The sequence below is a fragment of the Anomaloglossus baeobatrachus genome, chromosome 3 (genome assembly GCF_048569485.1).
Source record: "Anomaloglossus baeobatrachus isolate aAnoBae1 chromosome 3, aAnoBae1.hap1, whole genome shotgun sequence".
NCBI classification, from domain to species: domain Eukaryota; kingdom Metazoa; phylum Chordata; class Amphibia; order Anura; family Aromobatidae; genus Anomaloglossus; species Anomaloglossus baeobatrachus.
In genome coordinates this window covers 608,074,744-608,096,287 of record NC_134355.1, presented here as the reverse complement: position 1 = coordinate 608,096,287, position 21,544 = coordinate 608,074,744, and the positions used below count along the sequence as shown (strand labels likewise).

Genomic DNA, 21,544 nt, shown 5'->3' with positions numbered 1-21,544 from the left:
AATGGATTAAAAAGAAAAATAGCAGTGTCTGGGCGCTGCACAAAAACAGGCTGTACCAGGGAGGAGATTAACTGTTTAATGAACTAATTGCACAACGCGTTTCCAGGACGTTATGTCCCCTTCTTCAGGTGCTTCCTGATTAAGGGGACATAACGTCCCGGAAACGCGTTGTGAAATTAGTTAATTAAACAGTTAATCTCCTCCCTGGTACAGCCTGTTTTTGTGCAGCGCCCAGACACTACTATTTTTCTTTTTAATCCATTGTTAGGCTGTTTTCACACAACCATATTTTCTCCATCTTTGAATGGGCGAGTCCCATCCGATTCTCAGAAGACAATCAGACGTGCACTGCCTCACTGAAGAACATTGGTCTGAGTGCGATCTGAGAATTATGCGGATAGAACTGAACCTGAAAATACAGTCGTCCGCATGAGCCCTTATATACTGTACACGGTATAAGGGGTCCCCTATAGAGGTGTATGGGGTTTTACACCATCTGTTTTGATCCTTCCTCCAGAAATCACATATTTCATCACATGTTAAATTATGGTGGTATTAGAATTGCTTCTGAGGCAGATTATCCCCAACATGCAAAATACAATAGAGCAAATAATAATAATCTTTATATAGCGCCAACATATTCCACAGCACTTTACATACATCATCATCACTGTCCCCATTGGGGCTCACAATCTAAATTCCCTATCTATATATCTTTAGAGTGTGGGAGGAAACACTCGCAAACACAGGGAGAACATACTAACTCCTTGCAGATATTGGCCTTGGTGGGATTTGAACCCAGGACCCCAGCTCTGCAAGATTGCAGTGATAACCACTGAGCCACCACAAGACTGCAGTGCTAACCACTGAGCCACCATGCCACCCTTACAAATGATAGATGTAAGGTCTGCAGGAAACATGGGTCTGACTTTTTTTATTTGCACCTTTTTCTTATATAATTTGCTCCTTTCCTTAAAGGGTTTGTCCAGTACTTTATATTGGTGGCCTATCCTTGGAATAGGTGATCGATATGAATATTAGATTGGTGGGGGTGTAACACTCGGCGTTCCTGGTGCCAGCGGTGGACCTCTGCAACTCAACTGATCACATAGAGTCAGCACTGGGAGCAGAGGATGGGCGGGGACACCAGAGATCGCACCCCCACCGATCTGATATTGATGACCGATCCTAAGGACAGGACATCATTATAAAGTCCTGGACAAGCCCTTTAAGTTGCTTTTTCTTGATTTTTAAAATGTCAGACTTATCACACCATTGTTCTCCAGTGCAATATAGCGAAGTACAAAATCCAATGTGTCGTTTTTGCACAGTTAAAGACGTGTGTGACAGTTTAAAGCTCATTGATAGGATTGGGCCATTTTTAGTCCAAAAAAACCCCCAAAAGAAACCTTTTTTATTTTTTTTTGCCAGTTTAAAGAACATTGCGCTCACATTTTTGAGACGGAAGGCAAGACAAAAAAAAAATGATGAACAGGTGCCATTGTGTTCTCTAAGCCTCTCAACAAATGTCTGATAAATATTGGATCGGCTTTTTTTTGTGATTTATTCCAGAGTGTGAAAATTGAACACACAAATTTCATTAGGTCCTTTGTGGACAATTATTTACTATTTTCAGATTCACCCAATATATCCGTGGCTAATAACCATCCAGCTCATGTTCATCTCAATGACTTTGTGTTTGATGAAGTGGTTATTCTCTGTTTAGGGCATTCACACACTGCTTTTTTTCTGCCCTTAGGCTATGTGCGCACGTTGCGTCGGAGTACCTGCAGTTTATTCTGCACGTTTTCCTTCCCTTGGTTTTTGACCAAATGGCTTTTGACCATTTTTTAGCGCAAAAAACGCATGCGTATTTACCGCGTTTTTAGTGCGTTTTCAGCGCTTTTTACCTGCGTTTTCACCTGCGTTTCTGCAGATGCGTTTTGTAGATCAAGACACTGAGAAATAAAGTTGAAATAGTCAAAAAGAATGAAAGAGAAAAAAAGTATAAAATTAACTTTAAATAAAACTATATGGAAATTTATCAATTTTAATGAAAAAATAGTGGTTATGCACATTTTAACAGAAAAATAGGTAAAGTTTATTATTTTTTAACATTTAAATTTTCGGTTATTGTGTGTGTGTAAAGGAACATTAGAACCCATTAATTTTTGGCCAGAAAAGCATGCGTTTTTGGAGCCAAAAACGCAGTGGAAAAGCAGGTAAAAAGCATGAAAAACGCAGGAATTGTGCTTTTGGTTGCATTTTGCCATTTCTCATTGACTCCAATGTTAAGGAAACGCTGCAGAAATGGCAAAAACAACTGACATGCTGCTTCTTTTTCAGCATGGTTTTTGACCCAAAATATGCAAATTAAACGCTGCAGAAAAAAAAGCAAAGTGCAGACAGGAGTTCTGCTTTTCCCATAGACTTTGCTGGAAAACAAAAACGCATGCGTTTTAGCGCAAAAACGCTGCTGCTAAAAACGCTGCAGAAACGCGGTAAAAAACGCAACGTGCGAACATAGCCTTAAAGGGAACCTGTCACATGGAAAAGTACTATTACCCTGCAGATATGGGGTTAATCTGCAGGTTATTAGTATTCTAACCCAGCATACTAAACCCCGCTGTTGGGAAGAAAAGAACTTTAATCCTCCCGACAGTGCTCCGGTTTCAGTCATGGGGGCGGCGCTGATGTAGGTTCAGTCACCGCTTTGTGTATGAAGAGCGGTGGTTGTAACCGTACCCCTTGCACTGACTGACAGCCGCTCTGCATTAGACCTGGCTGTCAGTCAGTGCGGGGGGCACGGTTACAGACGCCACTCTCCATACACAGAGCGGTGACTGAAACCACCCCTGTGAATGATACCGCTACACTGCCGGGAGGTATACAGCAGGGTTTAATGTGCAAGCGACGGGCAGGTTCAGAATGCTATTAACCTGCAGATAAAGGGCTCGTGCGCACGTTGCTTTTTTGAAAGCAGCGATTTGGATGGTAAAATTTTGACTCAAATCCGTGCGTTCATAAAAGCAGCATGTTAATTAATTAGTGCGCTTTGGATGCAGCTCCCACTCTGTCTATCGTTGAGGCAGCAGCCATAGCGCATGAAATCGGCTTTTTTTCTTCTGAAACACTGCATCCATTTTGCAGTGTTTCTGCAGTGATTTGAAGCGCACATGTGCTGTCAAATCGCTGCAGAATATTCAGCAGTTACGTGCGAACAAGCCCTAATAGCATTTTTCCACTTGACAGGTTCCCTTTAAAACCTGCTCTCTTGGCCGTAAAGAAGCTGCTTACAAAAAGCCAGTTTGTTGCTTTTTTTTATGCAGATTATATGTTATTTGTCGGTACATATTTAATAAAGTTTGTAGATTTTTTGTGAATATACTAATACACATGGTTGCGGGGTTTTTTTTCAGCATTTTTGCACTTATTGCTTTCTATGGTGGAAAAAAAACCTGAAAGAATTGACCTGCTGTAGTTTTTCAAAAACGCAAGTTTTCCAATTCAGACAGGAAAAAAATAATCGTGTGCATGAGATTTCTGTGACCTGTGGCCTTTGCTGGTCCTGTAAAAAGCAGCTTTTAATTTGCATAAAAAAATGTAGAGAAAAACGCAACATGTGAACATAGCCTTAGGCCTCATTCCCATGTCCTTCTCTAAAGACGTACGTGAAAAAAAACGGTACCGGAATCATCCGTGTTTCGGTCAGTGTGCCCATTTTTCCCATCAGTGTTTTTCATGGATGATTGATAAATTAATATAGTAAGGTATAGGAGAAGCTTAGTAGATCCGTACAGCATACTGATGCCATCCATGTGCTGGACGTGTTTTTCACGGGCCCATAGACTTGTATTAGCCCTTGTCATTGTGTTGCCGGTAAAAAACGGATATGTGAAGAGCACCATAGGTTTTAATGGGTTTGTTGGGGTTAAAATGAGACTCAAGCGGTCTCTCGGGATCTGACTACTGTTCCAAATTATAATGTCATGAGTGCACGCGAGAGAACAAAAACAGATACAATATATCAGTTATGGACCTTCTCCATGACGGACGCTGACTGACTTTATTTTCCTCGGACGAAGCTTTTATAGTATGGGTGTATACAAAAGTATAGTCCAATCAAGTATCGCAGGTCGGGGCTTCAAGACGTATAGGAATTTGCATAGTCTCTGCTGGATTGGTCAGTCAAAACTTTAGGAATTCTCCTTTGTTCATCATCTTGGGTGTAGACAGGATGTGGCAGCCATATCCAAGTTACATGTGCTATATGTGCATATATATATATATTGTATTAAGGAAAAAACACTAAATATGCAATGTGTGTAATATATGTGTGTGTGTGTGTGTGTGTGTGTGTGTGTGTGTGTGTGTTAATAAGAAACAAAAACATTCATAAATATGTGTGTTAGGTTAGATTAACTAAACTATATACCGGTACCTGAATATATGAAATGGCTGAATTAAGTATTTTGGTTATTTAATTCTTATCCTCAACAGGTTCATGCTGTATCCAAGAAAAATATACATACCACACAGACATGTGACTGAGGCCTAACCCAGGGCATGGAGTGTTCATGGTTTCACTGGCGTCCATACTGATTCCTAAAAATGAGTAATCCAAGTCGCCCCAATAACTATAAGAATCGGCCGTAAAAACGGGAGATTCAACAAATCTTCCAGAGAAGAAAGACAGAACGTCTCCGTGATTTATAACGACCTTCTGATTGTAGCTTCAGGATGCAGAGTAATTGACTGTGAACGGCCACATTTAATAAATGAATTTGCCTTTGATGCCTCATTAGCTGGAGTTCCCAGTTACCTGCCATCATGGCACCGTCATCATTTACTGCCCGCATATTGTCAACATTTTCTGCAACGAGAAATGGAGTATGGTCTCCAGTGATGTCTGACTGCAAAAAAACCCCAAAGTGTCTCTGCCATTAATGTGCGGCCGTTTATTTTTTTTGGCCAAAATAATAGTTTCTACGCACAGCAGCAGCACAGACAGAAATGTGCTATAGTTATATGCTACAAAGGCTGTACTCCGGCCAAGTTATCCTATCATGGCTCCATGTTTCACCTGCCAGGATATTTATGCTATGCGCAGTGACACTTCTTTTTGCAAACGCTTTTTCTTTTAACAAACAAACAAAATAAAGAGTTGCTTATTTCACATTTTTTTAATTTACACACTCGGCCGTTAATGGGGGAGTCTGAACTGACCCTGAGGAACTTAGTTAGTGCATGCAGCGTTTTATTTTTTCACACTCCGATTCACTCTATGAAAAGAATCGCTGGTCTGCTCAGACCCCCCGAGTGCCGTCCATTATTTTGATGGACAGAACTTGGACCGAAAAGACAGTAAATCACATTTCATTACAAGTTCTTGTAGGCTGGACATCCACTTTCTATTCCATTCCATTCTAATTATGATCATAGACTCGGGAGATTAGTCCCCCATAAAAATGATTCTTGTGCCTATGGCATTCATGCAAATTGTGTTTGATGAATGGAAGTTTGTTCCCAAAATTTATCAGACACATTGCTTTAAGGGAACTTGACAGCTGATACACACTGCCCAATCCATGAGCAGCTTGTAGCAGACACTGGCTGTATGATTGCAACGCTATATGTTTAAGGCATAAGCCACACAGCATGAAAATCAGAGCGAGTGCAATGCGATAAAACATCACATTCCACTCGGACCAATATTAGCCTGTGTGCCAGCACCCATGAGCGATTAATTTCTCAGCCCTAATCGGACCGAGAAAACAGTCACAGCATGCTGCGAGTGCAATGCGATCATTGTTTCTCTCGCACCCATTCAAGTCTATGGGGTGAGAGAAAAATTGCACTGCACGCACAGTACACTGGTGTACCACGAGTGCAGAGCGAGAATGGCAATAGCTGGTAACGGATGAGAGAGGGAGATAAATCCCTCCCTCCCCTCCTCAGTGCCGGCCCGCCCCCCGCAGCTGAGGTCCGATCGCATGTGCTGCCAGCGTGAGCAGAGTGTCATGCAAGGATCGCAGTAGTCCACCATGTGGCCCTGGCCTAATTCCGAAGCCAGCATTTCGGAGAAAAACATAGTCTAACAGCCATCGGAGACCAAGCAGCAGGGAATACTAGTCAGACTGGCGGTCACCTAGCAGTTTCTCCCCCGCCCGCTGCCAGTGATACGTCTCTCCCTATAGATGTACAGTGGTGAAAATAAGTATCTGATACATTAGGCAAGTTTTCCCACCTACAAAGAATGGAGAGGGCTGTAATTTTTATTATAGGTACACTTCAACACTAATAGACAGAATAAAAAAACATCCAGAAAATCACATTGTATGATTTTTACATAACTAATTTGCAGTTTATTGCATGAAATAAGTATTTGATCACCTAGCAACCAGCAGGAATTCTGGCTCTAACAGACCTGTTATTTTTTCTTTAAGAAGCTCATACTCTGCACCTATTACATGTATTAATTGTACCGGTTTGAAGTCATTACCTATATAAAAGACACCTGTACACACACTCTCACTCACTCACTCACTCACTCACACAATCAATCAATCACACTCCAACCTCTCCACCATGGACAAGACCAAAGAGCTGTCTAAGCACATCAGAGAAAAAATTGTAGACCTGCACAAGGCTGGGATGGGCTTCAGGACAATAGGCAAGCAGCTTGGTTAGAAGGCAACAACTGTTGGGGCAATTAAAAATCATACAATGTGATCTTTATTTTTTTTATTGTGTCTGTAATAGTTCAAGTGCACCTACGCTAATAATTAGACCTCTCCATTCTTTATAGGCGAGAAAACTTGCAAAATCGGCAGTGTTTCAAATACTTATTTTCCGCACTGTATGCAGTGAGAGACCGGTCATTCCAGGGCAACGAGATGGAGAAGCTGACAAGAAGCTGCCTGCCTGACTGGTCTTCCATGCAGATCACTCCCTGGTGGGCTATTAAAGGGGTTGTCCAGTCTATATCCACAAGTCTACCTTCGCTCTGTGTGGCTGCAGACTTGTGAATCCTCATATTGTCAACATTGTGCACTCTGAGGATTCAGAGCCAGAATGGCGGTCACGTTGCTGCAAGTATGTGACATGCACACTCCTGGCCATAATCTGACTAGGTAGGCGCAGTCTAGCTCAATACAATAATTTATATATAGCCTCGGTTCCACTTGTGCAGAGCTTCCAATGCGTGAGCATCGGAAGCGATATGCTAATGACCATCTGCTACAAGTGTGAGCCGAGGGTCATGCGACTGTGATCCGATCTTGGATCACTCTGCTGCCTGTCTCTGGCTACATCGCACTGCGATCGGATGACACCCGAGTGCAGTGCGATGTTTCACATGCTCCTGTAGACTTATATGGGGGTGTGTGAGCCAAGACTCACTGCCAAACACAGCATGCTGCGATTCATTTCTTATGCCGCTATGGCATGAGAAATCAATCGCCATAGCACTGCCCTATACTTTTGGACTGGTGTGAGTGCAATCCAATGTTTTATCTGATTGCACTCGTCTGTGCAAAACGCAAGTGGAACCGAGGCATATTCTGTGAAAATGGACGGGTGATTGACACTGGAAAAGCCACATAATCGATGGTAAATCTAAAATAAGAAAATATACATAACTAAGTTTGGAAAGTTACTGAATGTTACTGAAAATCCCAAAAGTGTATTATCATAGGGTGTTAGGCGGACATGTGATAAGAATGGCCATATAGAAGAATATCGGGGGTTTAGTGGCACTTGTAGGATAGTGATTCCTTTTAATTTGCCTGTTTTTTGTTTTTTTTGCTCACCTGCCCCAGTAACATCTGTCACCGAGCCGTTATTTGGACTCGGCGCTCCGTTATGCTTACAGCAGGACATATGTTTGCACTTTTTTTCTCATTGTTTTTTTTCTTTCCCTCTTTATTCCTCACCAGTTGGATGCTGATAATTATGAGACAGATCCAGAGCTGGCCAAGATCCGCAAAGAAAATAATTACTCTTGGATGGATATAATCACCATACATAAAGACACGCTGCCCAATTATGAGCAGAAGGTAAATTGTTGTCCTTGGCTTCAGTGGAGAGGATGCAGCTTGCAGGTGCGGTGACAACATGATGCATCCCGCACACCAGACATTAAGGACGAGCTTCAGTTCTTTTGAAACATTGCCTGTTCCTCAGATGTTTTCCCGATATTCTAACGTTTATCAGTTTCCTGTATCTTCCATTAGAAAAGTGGTTTAATAGACAGCTGGTAAGCTGTGGGGAAACCTGGCGACTATCAGATGCCTTGTCTTGGCTGTGAATGCATGGAGACCAGAGGTGGGCAATTTAATTTTCCCAAGGGGCCACATGAGAGACACTGACTGTTGTGGAGGCCAAACCAACCGGCCAAACGTAACTCTGATTATTATTAATGTATCTCTTAATATTGAGCAGAATGAAGTATGTTTATTAGCGACTACTGCTCGTACATGTTACAATGGTGCTTATTGTTACGGGAATTGTTACCAGTAGAATCTAATCAAAACCATATAATTTACTGCTTATTTTAAAATTAAAGGGAGCCTGTCACCAGATTTGGCCCCGATACGCTGCAGCCACCAACTGTGAGCTCTTATATACAACATTCCAGAATACTGTATACAAGAGCCTAGGCCGATGTGTATAATGTAAAAATCACTTTTATAATAGTCACCTAGGGGGCGGTCCGGTCCGATGGGTGTTGCTGTTCTACGGTCCAGTGCCTCCTCTCTCCGGTCCAGCGCCTCCTCTCTGTGGATGACGCATCCTACATCATCCACACAAGCCGACATTGCAGTCCTGCGCAGGCACACTTTAATCTGCTCTACTGAGGGCAGATCAAAGTGCTGTCATGCGCAGATGTGAGGAAAGGTTAAAGACCGCCCCCTAGGTGACTATTAAAAAGTGATTTTTACGTTCTACACAGTGACCTGGGCTCTTATATACAGTATTCTGGAATGCAGTATATAAGAGCTCAGTGGTGGCCACAGCTTATAGTCGCCAAATCTGATGACAAGTTCCCTTTAATAAAAACCTCCAAAACATTCTGTTCCTCTTATTCAGCCGTTAAGAGTTATTATTAAGTACAGTGGAACCTTGGATTACGAGCATAATTGGTTCCGGCAGTGTGCTCTTAAACCAAGTTACTCTTATATCAAAGCGAATTTTCCCATAGGAAATAACTGAAACGCAGATAATTCGTTCCACAACCCAAAAATATTTACTGCATTTATACAAACTTATTACAGTAATACAAAATAATGTCCTGTATTCATATAAAATTATTACAGTACACTAATACAAAATACTGTACAGTAAAAAACATAAAACAAATTAAACTGCACGTTCGCTTACAATAAAATTGTTGGTGTGCGGGAGGTACAAGCAATGTGCTGCACTGGTTAGCCGAAAGAGTACAATACTGTATCCACAAATGCAAATTGATAGACATGCTATATAGTATATACTGTACTGTACAATGGTATACAGTACATATGTACAGAAAGTTACCTCTAGAGCGATCAGAGTGCGGTAAAAGGACGGAAAGGGAAGTGTGCATGATGGGATTTGCTCTTATTGCAAATCATTGCTCTTAAACTAAGTCACAAATTTGTAAAAAGCTTTCCTTGTCTTGCAAAATGCTCTCAAACCAAGTTACTCTTAATCCAAGGTTTCACTGTATAATCGTATGTCAAGGCTTGTACCCACACATCATGATTGCCCCACAGCCTCCACAAACTTACATTGTGATGGCCCCACAGCGCTCCCACCCATGCACCTAGTATGATGACAACATATCTTTATTTTTATTTAACATATCCTCTCCCCACACTCTGTATGATGGCCCTGCAGCCTGTCCCCCCACACACAACACATGCCCCCACAGCCGCCCCTCCCCCCCCCCACGCTCAGTATGATGCCCTCACAGCCTCCCCCCACACTCAGTATGATGGCTCCACATTCTTCCCCCACACACTCATTATGATGGACCCTGAGCCTCCGCCGTCCACACACTCATTATGATGGACCCACAGCCTTCTCTCCCACTCACTCAGTATTAGGGTCACATAGCCTCTCTCCACACACTCAGTATAATGACCCCACAGCCTTTCCCCCCCCCACACTCCGTATGATGGTCCCAAAACCTCCTCCCCACACTCAGTATGAGAGCCACACAGCCTCTCCTCACACACTCAGTATGCGGGCCACACAGCCTCTCCTCACACACTCAGAATGAGGGCCACAGCACTTCTCCCCACACACTCCATATGAAGGCCCAAAGCCCCCCCCCCACACTCGGTATGAGTGTCATACTGCCTCTCCTCACACACTCAGTATGATGACCTCACAGCCTCCCCCCCCATACACTCAGTATGATGGACTCACAACCTCTCCCCATACACTCAGTATGATGTCCTCACAACCTCCTCCCCGCCACACTCAGTATGATGCCCTCACAGCCTCCCCCACACACTCAGTATGAAGCCTTCTTAGCCTTCCCCCCCCCCCACACGCTCAGTATGATGGCCTCACAACCCCCCCCACACACTCAGTATGATGCCCTCACAGCCTCCACCCACACACGCTCAGTGTGATGCCCTCACAGCACCATCACACTCGGTATGATGGCCCCAAATCCTCTCCCTACATATTCGGAGATGATGGCCCCAAATCTTCCCCCCCCCCACACACTCAGTATGATGCCCCCAAAGCCTCCCTCTCACAGTCAGTATGATGGCCCCAAAGACTCCCCCTCACACACTCAGTATGATGCTACATGCAGTTACACTTATACGTACAACTTTGCTAAATGAAAAGTGACATTTACACACAGCTCTGTTACATGTGTGCTACACACACACACACACACACACACACACACACACACACACACACACACACACACTACCACATCTTGTAGTTTTTGATTGGGACCTGAATGGATGCTGAAGGAGTTGAGCAGCTGAAGGTCTTTCTACTCAATTTACTGAAGGTTCTTTTACATCATGTAATCAGTCACATGACAAATTACTGGTGTGAATGGTTCTTCTGCTTCTGAGCTCCTGCAGCCTTTGTTCTGATCCTGGTAGTTTCCTGTCCTGGTCCGCACCGATCACATAGATCAGTGTGCTGCAGCTCCCTGTGATTGGGAAGGATGCGGTGTCTGCTTTCTCTTACATCACGGGAAGCTGCCTCCGAGCTATTAGACACACTCAGAGCAGATCAAAGTGCGCCTGCTCAGGACCTGACTGCCGGTGAGTGTGGATGACGTTGGACGTATCATGCACCATGTCTAGAGAAGGAGAACAAAGATGGCCAAAAGAGGCGGCGCCGACACCGGAGAACGGAAACACCCATATGGCCAACCTCGCGACCGTTAGGTAAGTATTATAAAGTGTTTTTATGTTTTCACAGCGGCCTGGGCTCTTATATACAGCATGTTAGAATGCTGTATTTAAGAGCCTGGTGGTGGTGGCCGCAGCTTATATGCCAAAAAAGTGGTGACAGGTTCCCTTTAAGTTTCTCATCAGTCCTGCGCACTTGCTGCCATTTGCCTGCATTCCAGTTCCAATGTTTTTGTGCTTAGTAGACTCATGTTTCTGAACAGACCTTTCCAAACAGTAGATGGGTATAGCTGAGTCCCACTGGTTGCTGCAAGTTCTGAGATGATGGCACTACTAGACATCTTCCAATTTTGATGCGGCGCAAGCATGGTGTGTGACTAGGACAGCACTCTGCTGCCCCAATCATCAGGACAATTACACAATTGACCGATTAATTGACGAGCCTGCAGCTGTGTCCACTACTAGGCCAATTACTGGGGAGCTCACAGTGAGGGTATATTGTGTATATATACGACCGATTCCAAAACATGGATTATATGTGTAACGTTTGGTGACCTCGTGGGGGCTGTTTGTGGGATGTGCTCTGCCCTTCAGAATTTTGAGATCCTCAACTTTTACAGTGTCTTCTCACCCCTGGAGGTCTCAGGTGGTAGATATTATTCATTGATTTTATATGTTCATAGGTGGGAAATATGGCATAGATATTGTCATGTATCTGGCCGATATCCATTTGGTGGGACTCTGGCCATGCTCCGGAACAATGTTTTACATTCACTACTTCATTACAAATTAAAAAATATGACTTTCCTTTCTATTCTATCAACAGTTCATAAAACCTCAATTCATCATTTCTATAGGGGAACAAAGGATTTAAATGTACTCTTTTTCTTTTCATTAAGGCTCTGATCTCTACCGATTTTATAAAGCTGCCCTTCTCCACATTCAAGCTGAGGCTAGGCTCACATCTGCTATCTTTTTACCTGTTTCCTAAAGGAGGGGGGCAGCTGCATAAAGGTCATCTGGAGGTTAAGTGTTAGATTGCAAGCTCTGGCATCTCCTCAGTTCTAATTTAGGCTAAGTTCACACTTCCGTTGTTTTGCATCAGTCACAATCCGTCGCCTTGAAGAATTACGGTATCCTGCAAAATATTTTGCAGGAATCCAAGTTTTTTCCCATAGACTTCTATTAGTGACGGATTGCGACTAATGATGCTGCGTTGCATCCGCTGCGTCGCGGTCAGTCGTTTTTTAACTGACCGCCAGGCGGGAGCAACGCAGCCTGTAACGTTTTTTGAGCAGCGCGATCATTGGATTTTGCTGCGCATGCTCTCTCTGGCTCCCTGCACCCGTAACCAGGATACACATCGGCTAACCAAGCAATGCGCTTTGGTTAGTTACCCCATATTTACAGTGGTTACGTATGCAGGGAGCCAGCGCTAAGCGGTGTATGCTGGTAACCAAGATAAATATCGGGTAACCAAGCAAAAAGTGCTTTGCTTTTAGTTACCTGATATTTACCCTGGATACGTGTGCAAGGAGGCCAACACTTCCCCACTCGGCTCCGCCCCCTCCCGCACTCCGCATGTGTACACACACACACACACACACACACACACTCGTCCCCAGCCCTGCAGTCCCTGCGGCACTGACGTCCTCAGCACCACGGCCCCGCTCGGCTCCGCCCCCCGCACACAACGGAGTCCGACAAAGAATTCTGTTCTATGTCATCCGTTGTCAACGATTTTTTTCAACCTACATAATAATAATAATAATAATAATTAATAATAATATTATTCATTTATATAGCGCTGTTAATTCCACAGCGCTTTACATACATTGGCAACACTGTCCCCATTGGGGCTCACAATCTAGGTTCCCCGAGAATATGTCTTTGTAGTGTGGGAGGAAACCGGAGAACCAGGAGGAAACCCACGCAAACACTGGGAGAACAGAAATAGCATTGCAGGAGTATAAAGATATCAATAGGCAATTCAAAAAAGAAATCAAACAAGCAAAACTAGCTACTGAAACAAAAATCGCCAAAGACATTAAAATAAATCCCAAAATCTTTTAGAAATACATTAATGCCAAAAGGAAAACAAAGGATAGTATCGGACCCTTAAAATATAATAACAAGTTAGTTATAGAGGACAAACAAAAGACTGAGTTATTAAATAGGCATTTCTCATCTGTGTTCACCAAGGAACTGACTGTACCAGGGATCATTCAACAAGTGAAAAATCAAAGTCCACCACCCGATATAATTAATTTAACACAAGATGAAGTACGCCTACGTCTGAGTAAATTAGACATTGACAAATCCCCAGGGCCAGATGGCATTCATCCACGAATATTGAGGGAATTGAGCTCCGTAATCGACAGACCGCTGTATCTCATCTTTTTAGACTCACTTATAACAGGGTTGGTGCCTCAGGATTGGAGGATTGCTGATGTGGTACCGATATTTAAGAAAGGTAAGAGGGTAGATCCAGGCAACTACCGTCCACTAAGCCTGACATCAGTAGTATGCAAATTTTTTAAGGGCATTTTAAGGGATGACATGCAAAAATATATTGCAGAAAATAATATGATAACTGACAAACAGCATGGATTCATGAAAGATAAGTCGTGTCTAACCAACCTGTTGGGGTTCTATGAGGGGGTAAGTGCAAACCTGGATATTGGTAATGCAGCTGATGTGATTTATTTGGACTTTGCAAAGGCATTTGATACTGTACCACATAATAGCCTTATACTAAAGCTCCAGAAGCAGGGACTAGGGGACACAATATGCAACTGGGTAAGGAATTGGCTAAAAGATAGGAAACAAAGAGTAGTCATAAATGGTACATTCTCTAAATGGGCTATAGTCAGCAGTGGGGTGCCGCAGGGATCTGTGCTTGGACCGATTCTTTTTACTCTCTTTATTAATGACCTTGTGGATGGGATTGATAGTACAGTGTCAGTCTTTGCCGATGACACCAAACTATGTAGGATATTAAAAACTGACCTGGATAGTACAATATTACAAAAAGATCTGGATAAGATGTCAGAATGGGCAGATACTTGGCAAATGAGATTTAATGTTAATAAATGTAAAGTAATGCACCTAGGACGGAGTAATCCTATAGCTGCGTATACATTAAATGGAAGTAAACTCTGGACTACAGAACAGGAGAAGGACTTGGGTATTCTCATTACAAATAAGCTGAGCAGCAGCACTCAATGTCAAGCAGCAGCTGCAAAAGCAAACAAGATTTTAGGGTGTATAAAAAGAGAGATTAGATCCCGTGATCCCAACGTATTGTTACCCCTCTATAAATCACTTGTAAGGCCACATCTGGAATACGGGATCCAGTTTTGGGCTCCACATTTTAAAAAGGACATTCAGAAGTTAGAGTCAGTTCAAAGGCGGGCAACTAGACTACTACAAGGAATGGAAGGCCTCCCATATGATGGCAGGTTGAAAAAGTTAGATATGTTTAGCTTAGAAAAAAGACGTCTCAGAGGAGATCTCATTTATATGTATAAATACATGTGTGGTCAATATAAAGGACTGGCACATGACTTATTTCTTCCGAAAACAATACTAAGGACTAGGGGGCACTCACTGCGAGTGGAAGAAAAGCGATTCCGACACTTAAATAGGAAAGGGTTCTTTACAGTTAGAGCGGTCAGACTGTGGAATACACTACCACAAAAGGTAGTAATGGCAGATACTATAACAGCTTTTAAAAAAGGGCTGGATGATTTCCTCAGTACACACAACATTGTGGGTTATAAATGACTTAGTGACTAAATGTAGAACTGGTGGAGGAAGGTTGAACTAGATGGACCTAGGTCTTTTTTCAACCTAAATAACTATGTAACATACAAACTCCTTGCAGATATTGTCCTTGGTGGGATTTGAACCTAGGACCCCAGCGCTGCAAGACTGCAGTACTAACCACTGAGCCACCGTGCCGCCATATGAACATTATCATTATTACCTGTTTGGTATAATTGGTTACTCATACACCTGACAAAAATCCCTTACTTTGTGCAAGTGGGGCTATAAGAAATGATGCCTTTTATGAAGAGAAAAATTGTTCATGGCAAATATAGATTTGATTTCTCCTTTGTTTTATTCAGTTTGCATTTAACATGGTAAAACTTCTATTCTTTAGAGCATTTTTACAATGCAGCATGTTTTTCACACCAGTCTAAAAGTTTTGCAAATTACTGTAGGTTTACCGTTAATTCTAGAACCGTGACCTACCTACACATCCCGTCCTATAGTGGCCACCCTAAAATGCTGCTGACAGGTGCCCTATATTGGTGTTATGCTTTTATTTATTTCTTTGTGGAGTTGTAATAATTTGTATAAGTGTGGAATTGTAGTCTTGGTTTACAGAGTAACCAACCCTGGTGTCCATAGTGTCTATCTGCATGAACTACCATCAAAGAGCTGTAATCTGTGTGGGAACCTAGCAGCAACCATTCCATTTTCGTTTAGCACCTCTACAGGAATAATGAAGTATTACATGGTTCCCCTTTAATTCAGTGGGCTATCTGTATAATTTAAGAACTTGTGAGTTGTCCAGCGTTAGGGCTCACTCCGACGAGAGTTTTCTTGGTTCGGATCATGTGCACAATGGACCACACACGGATCAGCTGTATTCAATGTACTAGTACACAGGGGTGCTCTTTAGCTCTGTGTGGAAAATACCACAACATTGTGTATACTAAAGGAGACAGCTCCTGCCCCGTCCTCAATCTGAATGACCACTTGCTCCCTACGTCTGCATTTTGCAGACCTGATGGGCCCTTCAAACCCGATGTGAAAGGTATATCTGCAGGTCCTCATCACTCACTTTATTGGAGGATCCATAATCCACTGACTGAAACTGGAAAACCAAACCTTCCCTGTTCTCTTTTTTATGTTAAGCTTTCTTACGTTGTTTTCCAGCTGAAGATGTTTTATGAAGAACACTTGCATCTGGATGACGAGATCCGTTACATCCTGGAGGGAAGCGGCTACTTTGATGTGCGGGACAAGCAAGAGCGATGGATTAGGATCTCCATGGAGAAAGGAGATATGATAACCCTTCCAGCTGGCATCTACCACCGCTTTACCCTGGATGAAAATGTGCGTAGTACTGACCTATCATTTGGATCAATAATACCTAGAGGCATATGAAATATCATAGAGAACTGCACATAGTAAAGTACAGGAACAATAGGAGTGATGGTAAGGATGTACAGTGCTGGCCAAAAGTATTGGCACCCCTGCAATTCTGTCAGAGAATGCAATCATTTTCAAGAAGAAACTGAGTAATCACACATTCTTTGGTATTATTATCTTCATTTATTTTGCTTGCAATGAAAAAACACAAAAGAGAATGAAACAAAAATCAAATCATTGATCATTTCACACAAAACTCCAAAAATGGTCCAGACAAAAGTATTGGCACCCTTAGCCTAATACTTGGTTGCACAACCTTTAACCAAAATAACTGTGAACAACCGCTTCCAGTAACCATCAATGAGTTTCTTACAATGCTCTGCTGGAATTTTAGACCATCCTTCTTTGGCAAACTGCTCCAGGTCCCTGAGATTTGAAGGGTGCCTTCTCCAAACTGCCATTGTGAGATCTCTCCACAGTAGTTCTATGGGATTCAGGTCTGGACTCATTGCTGGCCACTTTAGTAGTCTCCAGTACTTTCTCTCAAACCATTTTCTAGTGCTTTTTGAAGTGTGTTTTGGGTTATTGTCCTGCTGGAAGACCCATGACCTCACACTGGGCCCTACATTATGCTGCAAAATTTGTTGGTAGTCTTCAGACTTCATAATGCCATGCACACGGTCAAGCAGTCCAGTGCCAGAGGCAGCAAAGCAACCCCAAAACATCAGGGAACCGCCACCATGTTTGACTGTAGGGACTGTGTTCTTTTCTTTGAATGGTTTTTTTTTTTTGTTTTTTTTTCCCTGTAAACTCTATGTTGATGGCTTTTCCCAAAAAGCTCTACTTTTGTCTCATCTGACCAGAGAACATTCTTCCAAAACGTTTTAGGCTTTCTCAGGTAAGTTTTGGCAAACTCCAGCCTGGCTTTTTTTTATGTCTCGGGGTAAGAAGTGGGATCTTCCTGGGTATCCTACCATACAGTCCCTTTTCATTCAGACGTTGACGGATAGTACGGGTTGACACTGTTGTACCCTCGGACTGCAGGGCAGCTTGAACTTGTTTGGATGTTAGTTGAGGTTCTTTATCCACCATCCGCACAATCTTGCGTTGAAATCTGTCATCAATTTTTCTTTTCCTTCCACATCTAGGGAGGTTAGCCACAGTGCCATGGGCTTTAAACTTCTTGATGACACTGCGCACCGTAGACACAGGAACTTTCAGGTCTTTGGAGATGGACTTGTAGCCTTGAGACTGCTCATGCTTCCTCACAATTTGGATTCTCAAGTCCTCAGACAGTTCTTTGGTCTTCTTTCTTTTCTCCATGCTCAATGTGGTACACACAAGGACACAGGACAGAGGTTGAGTCAACTTTAATCCATGTCAACTGGCTGCAAGTGTGATATAGTTATTGCCAACACCTGTTAGGTGCCACAGGTAAGTTACAGGGCTGTTAATTACACAAATTTGAAAAATCATGTGATGCTTCTCTAATAGTGCCAATACTTTTGTCCACCCCCTTTTTATGTTTGGTGTTATTCCTTAATAATAATAATGGTGTGGAATTATATCCAATTTGGCTTCATGACAATTTTTTGTTTTATTTTTTTTTCATTGAAGACAAATTAAATGAAGATAATACCAAAGAATTTGTGATTGCAATCATTTAACAAGAAACTGAGTATTATCTGACAGAAGTGCAGGGGTGCCAATACTTTTGGCCAGCACTGTATGATGTGAGCAGAGTCCCTATTGTAACACAAAGGCCATGGGACGATTTTCCCACATGTCGGGTCATTACTACTCTACTAACATTTCTCTTTGCTTCTTTCTAGAACTACGTGAAAGCCATGAGGTTGTTTGTTGGAGAACCAGTGTGGACCCCGTATAACCGGCCTGCGGATGACTTTGAGGCTCGCACAAAATATCTTACATTTTTAACTCAGATGGTGTAAAAGTCTTGGTATGAAAATGTATAATTTTTAGTCCAAAAATATGTACATTCTGTAAAATGGGGTGAAACAAAAAAGTGCACCCTTTACAATGCCCTGCTGTAAAGGCTGTGTAATATTTCTTTGTGTTACTTTAAAGGCAATCTGTCACCAAGTTTTTGCCACCTAATCTGAGAACAGCATAATGTAGGGGCAGAGACCCTGATTCCAGGGATGTCACTGGGCTGCTTAGTGTTTAATCCACAGGAGATTATCATTAGAAGACTACTTGGTGTGCTGCAGGTAGTCCAACATATTCATGAGCTCTGTACAACTGCTTCATCTGCAGCAGAGAAAACATGGATTTTATCAAAATGACAGCAAGCAGCTCAGTAAGTGACACATTGCTGGAATCAGGGTCTCTGTCAATACATTATGCTGCTTTCAGATGAGGTAGCAAAAACCTGGTGACAGATTCCCTTTACAGAGGATATGCCATTTTAACAACTTGCTGAACATCCAATGATTTTAATGTTATATTTTGTCCATATAGACTCTAAAAGGACATCTAAAAAAATGTATTTAGTATTTGATATGCCCTTCCAAGGTATAATGATCATATCTGGGCTCAAAGGGTGAAGTAGTATAAAAAAAATAAAAATAAATTAAAAAGTAGTAAAAACCCCCCGCAGTTTCCATGTATATGGTTAGTTTGTCTCACATTTTCATTCAGGCTAACTAGAGAACCATTCACTGGGGTTTTTTTTTGTTATTTTATTCAGGAAAAATCTTGCTATCATCAATTCACTTTATGCTGTAACGTTTTTTAGAATGAAAACCTGGTCTTCTTTTTTCCAGAAACAGCGCCTCCTTTGTCCATGGTCTGTATATACCGATTATATATATATATATATATTTATATATATATATATATATATTTATATATATATATATATATATTATATATATATATATATATATATATTATATATATATACACTACAGTTCAAAAGTTTAGGGTCACTTAGATATTTCCACAACCACTACAGTGTTCTAATGGTACATTGTTTGCTAACTGTGTTAGGCTAATGGATGTTTAGAAACCCTTGTGCAAGTATGTTAGCACAGCTGAAAAAGTTTTGCTGATTAGAGAAGCTATAAAACTGACCTTCCTTTGAGCTAGTTGAGAATCTGGAGCATTACATTTGTTGGTTACATTAAACCAGGGGTATGGAACCTTTTTGCTGCCAGGGACCATTTGGAATTTTCTACCAACCTTTGGGGGCCGCACCAAATTATCAACTTGAAAACTACCCGGCTATATTTGGTCAAACAATTAACTCACCCCTACTATGGTGGCTGGAGCGGCTTCTCTTTGTTGTGGCTGTGATGTTTGGTAATATTGATCATGTTGTTTCTCATAACTACTTTTCCAGGTTTGTCTTCGTCTGGAGAGGCTGGGGGCATGCACATCACAGGAGACACTGGGGCATATACATCCCAGAAGAGGCTGGGAGCATATACGTCACAGGAGAGGCTGGGGGCATATACGTCACAGGAGAGGCTGGGGGCATATACGTCACAGGAGAGGCTGGGGGCATATACGTCACAGGAGAGGCTGGGGGCATATACGTCACAGGAGAGGCTGGGGGCATATACGTCACAGGAGAGGCTGGGGGCATATACGTCACAGGAGAGGCTGGGGGCATATACGTCACAGGAGAGGCTGGGGGCATATACGTCACAGGAGAGGCTGGGGGCATATACGTCACAGGAGAGGCTGGGGGCATATACGTCACAGGAGAGGCTGGGGGCATATACGTCACAGGAGAGGCTGGGGGCATATACGTCACAGGAGAGGCTGGGGGCATATACATGACAGGAGGAGCATATACATCACAGAGACAGGGGGCGTATATATGACAGGAGGGGCATATACATCACAGGAGATGCTGAGCTTGGACGGCACTAGGCGGCACAACGGACCGCACTAGGCGGCACAACGGACCGCACTAGGCGGCACAACGGACCGCACTAGGCGGCACAACGGACCGCACTAGGCGGCACAACGGACCGCACTAGGTGGCAGCACAGAGAGTACTAGGTGGCAGTACTAACAGCATTGACAGCACTAGGAGGCAGCACGGAGAGCATTAGGTGAGAGCACTAGAAGGCAGCAGGGAGAGCACTATGTGGCAGCACTGACAGCACAAGGTGGCAGCAAGGACAGCAGAAGATGGCAGCACGGACAGCTCTATGTGGCAGCACAGAGAGTACTAGGTGGCAGTACTAACAGCATTGACAGCACTAGGAGGCAGCACGGAGAGCATTAGGTGACAGCACTAGGAGGCAGCAGAGAGCACTGTGGCAGCACTGACAGCACTAGGAGGCTGCATAGATTACACAGCACTGAGGGGGTTACACAGCACTGAGGGGATACACAGCACTTGAGGCTACAAACAGTACTAGGGGGTACACAGCACCTGGGGCCACACACAGTACTAGGGGGTACACAGTACTTGGGGCTAAACACCGTACTAGGGGGTACAAAGCACTGAGGGGGTACACAGCACTTGGGGCTACACACAGTACTAGGGGGTTAGGGGGTATACAGTACTGGACAGGGGAGGGAGGCAGCGATGGATTGCGTACTCACAGTACTGGGTGGTGGAGGAGGAGTCACACAGCACAGGTCTGAGAGGCAGCTACAGCAGGGAAGCATCTGCTGCGCCTCTTCTTCTGTAACTGGAGCACAGTGCGCTGCTTACCACTCCCACAAGGTAAGCCCTGAGCACGCGAGCACTGGCCCGGGTTCAGTCTAGAAATGTATGGGCTGTGGTCAGGTCCCGAAAAGAGCCCGTACATTTTAGTACGGGCTGCAATTAGGATCTGGAAAAAGCCCATACATTCTAGCATCTACCCAGAACGCACGGGGATTTTTTTTTTTTAAACTCGTTTTATTGAAAGTTAAGTAAAGCATTACAAATAAGAATAAATCAGCAAATTGTTCAGTGAGACAGTGTACAAGTAAACTGGTTGTATATCAGAATAATAAAGTAACAACAATCAAATCTACGTCCA

At 43.1% G+C, this 21,544-nt stretch overlaps 1 protein-coding gene across 1 annotated transcript in view; it reads left to right on the top strand.

Annotated features, from left to right (window-relative positions):
- Positions 1–21,544, top strand: part of ADI1 (acireductone dioxygenase 1) — a 49,535-nt gene that overhangs the window by 11,776 nt on the left and 16,215 nt on the right. Inside the window, exons 2-4 of the mRNA XM_075341078.1 lie at positions 7,938–8,057; positions 16,320–16,499; positions 18,368–18,495. Of these exons, the coding sequence (XP_075197193.1) occupies positions 7,938–8,057; positions 16,320–16,499; positions 18,368–18,487 (420 nt within the window). The 3' untranslated portion in view covers positions 18,488–18,495. The remainder of the gene's footprint in view (positions 1–7,937; positions 8,058–16,319; positions 16,500–18,367; positions 18,496–21,544) is intronic.